Raw genomic sequence first — 8,806 nt, 5'->3', positions numbered from 1 at the left:
TACAGTGTCGTTATTTTTTTATTATTAAAAACAATATTTTTCCTCCCTACTGGTATTCCCTAGGAACTTGTTAGGTAAAGGGGTGCTGAAAATTTAGAATGAATACTTGCATATGGAAGCCGGCAACTCAATACAGCGCTGTTTTGGATTACTTGAAGCTCGGTGGAGGTACTGTTACTTTTTGTGTTAGGTACTGGTGGTAGGACGTCTTGTGAGTTCGCACGGGTAGGTACCACCGCCCTGCCTATTTCTGCCGTGAAGCAGTAATGCGTTTCGGTTTGAAGGGCAGGGCAGCCGTTGTACTGTTAAAAGTGAGATCTTACAACTCGTGTCTCAAGATGGGTGGCGGCATTTACATTGTAGATGTCTATGGGCTCCGGTAACCACTTACAATCAAGTGGGCCGTGAAACCCACCCATCAAAGCAATAACAAAAAAAAAAACGCGAAACCATAGATATACACTTGCGCGAAGTGCTGAAATAATGGCGCCATCAAGTAGCTTTCTATTTATAAATTATAAATAATCAGTACTAAAGACAAAAAGTAATCAATGGGTCTTATCTACCATTTTACTAGATTTATACTGAAATTTGAAATGAATAATGGACAGACTATTTTTTCTTTTTGTGGCAATTTTTAGTTACGCTCTTAGCGCAAATTCAACGATCCGTTTTGTCCCCGAATCCGATCACGCAGGAGCCAGTCACCGTCGACGCCCTAGACACGTCCTTACGGAACCCTCTTGGCTGAGCCTTTGCTCGCCCACCTGTCCTGGTGAAACTGGAAACCTTACCGGGCCACCAGTAATCATTCAATCATAAAAAAAATAAAAAGATCCGTTTTGAATTGGCGATCGCGCGATCCGCGATCCAGGATCACGGATTGTGTAAGACCGATCCAGTTTTGGAAACTTGCGAACCTAAAAATACGCTCCAAGCGATCCTAAGGTGATCCGTGATTTCACAGTCCAACTCTTGCACGATATGGAGTCACACGTACTCCGGCGGCGTCGAGTTGCCGTTGCAGCAGTAACCTTAATATCGCTTAAAAGTTTGCGCAAAAAATTAGAAAAAAGAAAAAGACTTCTGGGTAAAAACAATATACAAATATCACTTAGAATCTGGTTTCTCTGAAATTTTCTCTTCTGTAGCCTCCCGCCAGAGACCGCATTTTTTTCTTTAGCTTCTTCTACCGGTTTATTCACCATTTCGAGAGAAATCTGACGCCAAGCATCGTCTCTTACACCTCTATTGGTATAATTAAAATCTATTGAATCCCATAAACATTGAATCCTTTATAAAGTAATATCGGACAGCGACTTTGCGAGATGTCCATATGGTGTGGTGGATTGCGCGAACCACACAACCGTCCACACTGCGCGCCCCACGCAACCGCAACTGACATCGTGGCCTAAGGGATAAGACGTCCGGTGCATTCGTGTTGAGCGATGCACCCGGTGTTCGAATCTCAGGCGGGTACCAATTTTTTTAATGAAATGCGTACTCAACAAATGTTCACGATAGATTTCCACGGTGAAGGAATAACATCGTGTAATAAAAATCAAATCCGCAAAAATTACAATTTGCGTAATTACTGGTGGTAGGACCTCTTGTGAGACCGCGCGGGTGGGTACCACCACTCTGCCTATTTCTGCCGTGAAGCAGAAATGCATTTCGGTTTGAAGGGTGGGGCAGCCGTTGTAACTTACTTGAGACCTTAGAACTTATATCTCAAGGTGGGTGGCGCATTTACGTTGTGGATGTCTATGGGCTCCAGTAACCACTTAACGCCAGGTGGGCTGTGAGCTCGTCCACCCATCTAAGCAATAAAAAAAGGCACCTTTGAGGCTGGCGAAAAGACCGACAACGTACGGATCGGGTGCGGCAGGGAGCGCGCGCTCCAATACGTGAGCATGGATGGCGCGCGGCATCTCCAACCCGCCTGCACATTTGCCTGCCATGGGTCGTCCGGAGAAGGCTACGTTCACACATAGTCTCCGTGTATACGGTACCCGTTTTAACGGATACGACAAAAAATTATGCTTTGTTCACACACAGGCACCGTATAACGTTCAACGTATCTGTCATTACTGGATACGATGTTCATAAGCAAATTCGTAGTATACCGCCGCTATTCTGCCAGGGCGAAACTTGTTTGTCTAGCTGTACCGCCCGCCGGCCCCCTCACCCCCGCACAGTTTCTATCCGGTAAAATTGTACGAAAACATGACGGATACGTATTCCGTTCATCCAGTATTCGATGACAAAACGGAATGTCATAATTTACCGGACCGTTTTTTTTTTACTGTATACTGAATACCATATGTGAAGTCGCTCATACAACTCCATGCTACATCGATGAAAAAAAGCGTATTCGACGAAACGGACCAGTAAAACGGAGACCATGTGTGAACGGGTTCTAATACCACACGCATAGAAAATACCGGATCACGAAATTAATCTTAACAAAAAAATTAGATATTTATTTTATAGTTCATGTTGATTGAAACATACACGAAAGGCAGTCTACAGTGTGCTTAGTGCGAGCTTTTTAACGTTCTCGATAGCGTAAAAGTTAACTCATATTTGTATGGAGTTGGAACGTTTGCCTACGTTTTCCGCTAGGGGCGCTGTTCCAACAACATACAAAATTGGCTTAACTTTTACGCTATCCAGAACGTTAAGAAACTCGCACTAAGCATACTGGACAGACACCGGAAAATGCTCTCAAGAATATTTTCAAATGAAAAATAGAAATACAATAAAATTAATAATTCTAATTGCTAACGAAAATTGGCATCTGCATACCACAAGTGCTTCACAACTCGATCGTATAGAAATAAAGAAATACCATCCCAAACTATTTATTAAATTTATGTGTAATACAAATAACATTTCGGTCAAAGCATCGTGTGATTATATCGAAAACATAATACTTGCTATTAAGAAAAAAAACATTTATATCAAACAATATTAAAAGAATTTATATTCACAGCCAAAGTAAAAATTTAAATAGAAATTCGAACCTCAACATTTATTGGTTCCAATAACGATATTCTGAAAGTCAACATACAATGCAATGTTCTGAAAAAAAAAGGGTAAACACCTTTTTCTAAATAATATTATAATAAAAAATAGCCAAATACTGAGCTATTCGTTTGGTTTCGTGATATCATGGTGTTATATAGATAGATTTCAATAATCGATTAAGTAGCTACAACAATTATAATTTAACTAGCTGACCCGGCAGACTTCGTAGTGCCTCAATCGATAAATAAAAGACCTAAACTTTTGTATAAAATAAACTTAAAACAAACAAAAAGAAAAACAAAATTGTTATTTTTATTTAATTCCGAGGATTTTCATATTTATCAACCTTTTAAACCGTCTCTGGACTTCCACAAATAATTCAAGACCAAAATTAGCCAAATCGGTCCAGCCGTTCTCGAGTTTTAGTGAGACTAACGAACAGCAATTCATTTTTATATATAATATATAGATTACTATATTAATTATTCACCAATGCAATTAATTTCAATGAAAGTCAAACAAAAATTTACACAAAAAACAAAAATTTATTGATATTGTTTTCGACTCTACAGTTTTCTCTATATCATTTCGGCCCACGCGAAAATAATAATACCATATCTTATACTTATCGTTGCAACGTCAAAACATTGTATTATAATTTTATCAATGTGCTGAATCGTTTCACGGACACAATGTGTATGAAAAGAAAAAGTAATAAATAAAAAATCAGTTTTTTAAATAAGTGCAAAAAAAAAACATCACAAACAATTTTTACTTTACTTTTAATTTTACAAGTGACTAAGGAGGAAAAAAGTCAGCGGTGCCCAGTTCAATAAATTTAATTAAAATTAAAATATACATAAACAATAAAAGCTTTCACTATTTTGCGCGTGGCTACTCTATGAATTTTAAGTAAACTGTTACTAATGCATTCGTCTAATACATTCTAAATCGATAAATATCGATATCAATTGGGGTGTAGGGGGATTACAAATTGTAACATATATGTACATATATATTTTTTCTGGACTTACTGTATATTATTATATTGATGCATAAAATACCATTGAAATATACAGTATATGAAAACTGTTTAGATACATTGTGTATAAATTACCCCCCCCTTTTCCCAAAAGGACTACTAAATGCATTAATTCCTGTTTAACTCATTCAAAATTCTGAGTATGTACAGGAACAGATTCAGAATGTCCAAGTACAGATTGATGGTTGCCAAGATGTACTCCTCCGGGGACAGGACCCTCATCATCTGGTGCGTGTCGTAAACGAGGAACATGCTGAAGAATATCGCGCCGACGATGGACAGGGCCATTTCGAAGGCGGCGCTCTGCACCACCAGCTGAAGAAGACCCCCCAAAATGAGAACTGTCAAACCAGCTACGAGCCTGGAAAAATAATTGTAAAGTATCTATAGTCCAGGGGTGGGCAAATATTTTGATAGTCGGGCCACATTGCTGATGAAAATTTGATCTCGGGCCAAACAGTTTTTTTTTCTAATCTTATATTGTGCGACTATTATACATACTGTAATTATTCAATTATCATAATGATATTTTCGAATAGGAGGCGCTGAAGGCCGTTGTCTTCACTCCTGTGAGTCCGCGCGGGTGGGTACCACCACCCTGCCTATTTCAGCCGTGAAGCAGTAATCCGTTTCGGTTTGAAGGTGCGGTTACGTTATAGATGTCTGTGGGCTCCAGTAACCACTGAAAACCAGGTGGGCTGTAAGCCGTCCACCTATCTAAGCAATAAAAAAAATAAAAAAAATAGTGGCATGAATGTTTTGCGTACGTATTTATTATGGTGGGATAAATATTTTTTTACTTTTGATATGGCTTATTATAATAATACAAGGGTAGTCATTACCATCCTATCCATTTCCACGAAGCAATGAAAGGCGAAAAGCATCATTTATACAAATCCTGCGTTCATTGCTAGGAAGGGTATGTTCTAAGTAAGTCATACTTATTTTTTTGTCCGAAGCAATCGTGAGTTCCAGATTTAAGGACAAGATAACAGTTGTGACCATATTGTATTCATATTAATTGAACGACCGTTATTATTCTAAAACTATTCAAAATAATGTGATACTCACATGTATCCAATGAATGAGAAGTCCCGTTTGGAGTTAAGCGTGTACAGTGTGAGAGAAAATACGACGGCGAATGTTAAAGCCAGAGCTTGCAACACCACCATGGTGTTGTAGTATGACACGACAACGCCGATGGTGTACGCTTGGATAACAGTCTGCAAAAAACGTAAAAATAGCGAAATACAATTCTATAATACATATTTGTTTGTATAAAAAACAATAATAAAATCAAATAGGCTATTTACTGGGCGATTATATTATTATTGGAACGAAGTTCCTTATGGGACGTAAACGTCCGTAACGTAAGAATTTTATTAGTAATGCACACAGTGTGCGACTTAACTTTATAATAACGTACAAAACATATCAATTTTTTTTATCTATAAAAAAATCATTATAAAAAATGTATACCCGAATAATTATTTTCTTTGTACCTCGAATAGAACTTAAAATTAATATTTTATAATAAGGAACTTCGTTCCTATCCGGTGTCCCACGACACCACACATTTTTTATATAAAATCTATAACAACAATTGAAATATGAGACTTACAAATGCAGCCAGGAGATATAGATTGGCGGGCGAATCACGTCGTTTCACGATCAATGCAATCAGAGTTCCCATGCTTAGGATAAAAGCAATGATCATCATCCAATTACTGAAATATTACGCAACAAATTGTTATGCCAGTTATTCAGTAGTATTTTCACAGAAGTCCATTTGCAATCTAATGTGTAGTGAGCTCTTTCACTTCTGACGTTGCCAGAGTCAATGAGCGCCTGTGATCATATTAAATATTTAGTTTAAAGGCAATATAACCAGATCTTATAATCTTGGAAAGATATTGTTGTTAAGACAATTTTTTAAGTGATTTTGTTGTATTTTTAGCTTATTAATAGAATCAGTTTTATCAATCCATGTAATTGGCAAATTTAATGACAATGATTAAATATTCTGCAAATCTTACAGATAATTCACTTATTTTTTATGAAATTACTACATCAAAATATGTCTGAAAAAACCTGAATTTCGTCAACAGCATTTGTAAGATATGTTGGCATATTTACAGTTTATGAATAATGTTATTAAGACTTCCTATTGAATTCTATTGTCGGTAAAATAAATAAAAATACTCTTCACTAAAACCCTATACTAAATGTTCAAGCCTCAAATCACGCAAATTTAAAGGAAGCATAAAATGGTTGTAGCATATTTTCTGATTTACATGTTGCTTAGTTTGTTGTCTCACAGCTTAAGCTACTTAAGCATTTGACTGAGGCTACATACTTATATGTTTGTTAAGTCATAATCTACAAATTCTTCAAACACTGTTTTCATGCATTGTTTTTTAATACAGTGCATAGCTTTGGTTATAAATTGATCATCAAATCAAGCAGTTAATACACCACAAATATTAAAGACAGGATTATGTGTGTGTGTGTGTGTGTGTGTGTGTGTGTGTGTGTGTGTGTGTATGTGTGTGTGTGTGTGTATGTGTGTGTGTGTGTGTGTGTGTGTGTGTGTGTGTGTGTGTGTGTTTGTTTGTAAAATTGCACTACACTGTCAATTTCACACTAAGTTATCAGTTGCAAATTTGCATTTTTATTCAATGAAATTATTCAATAATAAGTTAGATCAGTTTAATACTTCATACAGTTGTAGTGCACAAAGTATGTATGCGACTTGCATAGATTTAACTGTTTAATTAGTTACACATGGGTCCCCTGTGTAAAATGGCATCAGCATAAACAAAGACCTATCTGAGTAGTTCTCTTTTCATTCTATTATTTGCTATTTTCAATTATAAGTATTTTTTAAAACCACAGCCCTATCATCAGAATGTAAGCTGCCTTATTCTTCTCAGTATTATTATATAAATATAATGTCGTCTTAAGATTAATCTTTAAGTTGTATTATTTTCTTGATATTTCATGTGCTCTTTTCTATAATTTTTTGACAGGTCCTATTTGACTATCCTAATTTATTACATTAAACTATGTTCTTTCCGCGGCTATATGCAAGTACAATGTTTCTTTTATTTTTAATTGAATTTCAATTTTGGAACTGGTTGTCCCAGACAAATTTAACACGCAATATCATTAACATTTTAAGTATTCTGTGAAGCTAAATACTAGGAAGATTGGGTGCAACTAAAAAGTATATTTTAGGGATGAGATTAAACATACTTGGTGTGTATAAATGTTTGTACAGGCTCAACAAACATGAATACAGCCGCAATGGAGACCGTAGCCAGGAGCTGCACTGTCAGGAGACCGTAGACTTTCCGTATGAAGGCGAGACGGATCTCCCTTTCAGCATTCATTACATTGTTGCGGTATGCAAAGTCATCCTAGAATTTTTTAAATAATTACATACAAGCAATAGTTTTACTTACAAATATGTGAAAAAAAGTAAATTGTCTAGTAAGTATAAGTATAAACCAGTAACACAATACCAATACTATTCATTAATTTAAATCAGGAATTAGAAAAACGGGACTATAGTATTTTAAATCTGAATATTGGTGCATCATCTTAGTGACTTCGAAGAGAGAACCGAATGTAGGGCTGCACTACCCAGTTAGAGTAACAAAAATTTAAGCTATTGACATGTCGAAAATAAGTAGGATGAATAAGTATCAGCTGTTGGTGGAGAAACAGGCAAAAACAGTGTTCTGAACGGATAGATTTAATACATCGTAATTGTCATTTGAATACTATTATTATCTTATCTACGGGAAGAATAAATAAGATTTAGTGATATGTAGAAGAAAGCAGAAGGCATTTTGCTTCCTGCATGTTTTCTTGTAATATTTTACATGCTTGTACAATAATATCATTCTCAATATCTCAAATTGAAACGTTTATTTTGTTCTTAAAAGAAATTAGAGACCGTTACAACGTTGTTTTCATTGCTGATGAAGGTCGCAATATTAAATGATTCTATTAAATTGTATTTATTGTCACCATATTTTGTTCATATTATAGAATATTACCTCAACAGATTCCTTCCCTCCTAGTTCACAGTCTTCTTGGGCGTACATTAAAGGTATCGAAGCCATTTTCACAAATTTAGTTGGGTTTTCAACAATTTATCACGTATACTATTTGTAGGACTTTCCCAATTTACGTGTTTTTTGCGATAACAAAATCGTTGACTGACAGTGACAGCCATAATTCAGTGACTGTTTGTTTTATCAATTTTGACACGCAAAAGAATCTACCATCTAACCATTCTACTAAAAAGTGGTATGTAATTGAATTAAATTAAATTTAATTAAGTGGGATAAGTACCTAGAATTGTCATAATTTTCAATAGTAATTTAAATTTTTCGTATATTTTCAGTTTTTATACACTCTCCTAGAATGGAACTCCTATAAGTGTCTATTTTGTCTTTTAATTTTCGATTCTTCATTTCATTGAGTTTCAAATCTTAGGCCATAAAATGTTAACCTTCGACTTTGCATTTTGAAATAAATATTCTATGATGATGAAGTGATGATATACTATTAAATGATAATATTAGGTAGAATATAATTTAGGTAGAATATAATAGTTATTTCAACAATTGCTTCGTTTTTGTTTATTGTCTTTGTGATGGTTCTGATCTCTGAAAGACATAAAAACGTTTCAAAAAATAATGATTTGCTTAGCATATAATAATT

The 8,806-nt window shown here is 35.4% G+C and overlaps 1 protein-coding gene across 1 annotated transcript; it reads right to left on the bottom strand.

The window, feature by feature from the left end:
* Positions 1-2,848: 2,848 nt before the first annotated feature.
* LOC114249966 (protein lifeguard 4) lies at positions 2,849-8,326 on the bottom strand. Its single transcript, XM_028183695.2, has 5 exons — positions 8,137-8,326; positions 7,328-7,491; positions 5,694-5,799; positions 5,144-5,295; positions 2,849-4,433 (listed from the first exon to the last, which is right to left on the bottom strand). The coding sequence occupies exons 1-5, from the start codon at positions 8,200-8,202 to the stop codon at positions 4,181-4,183; spliced, it is 741 nt and encodes a 246-aa protein (XP_028039496.2). The 5' UTR covers positions 8,203-8,326; the 3' UTR covers positions 2,849-4,180.
* Positions 8,327-8,806: the final 480 nt, after the last annotated feature.

The sequence above is a fragment of the Bombyx mandarina genome, chromosome 15 (genome assembly GCF_030267445.1).
Source record: "Bombyx mandarina strain Sakado chromosome 15, ASM3026744v2".
NCBI classification, from domain to species: Eukaryota; Metazoa; Arthropoda; class Insecta; order Lepidoptera; family Bombycidae; genus Bombyx; species Bombyx mandarina.
This window is presented reverse-complemented; position numbering and strand designations above follow the sequence as displayed.

What these genes read in the sequence shown, in the direction of transcription:
- LOC114249966 (XM_028183695.2), bottom strand. Translation starts at nt 8,202, where the DNA reads ATGGCTTCGATACCTTTAATGTACGCCCAAGAAGACTGTGAACTAGGA. An exon ending in TATATCTCCTGGCTGCATTT is followed by an intron (nt 5,296 to 5,693) that starts GTAAGTCTCATA and finishes CGTTTTTTGCAG; the next exon opens with ACTGTTATCCAAGCGTACAC. An exon ending in TTCTCATTCATTGGATACAT is followed by an intron (nt 4,434 to 5,143) that starts GTGAGTATCACA and finishes TTATTTTTCCAG; the next exon opens with GCTCGTAGCTGGTTTGACAG.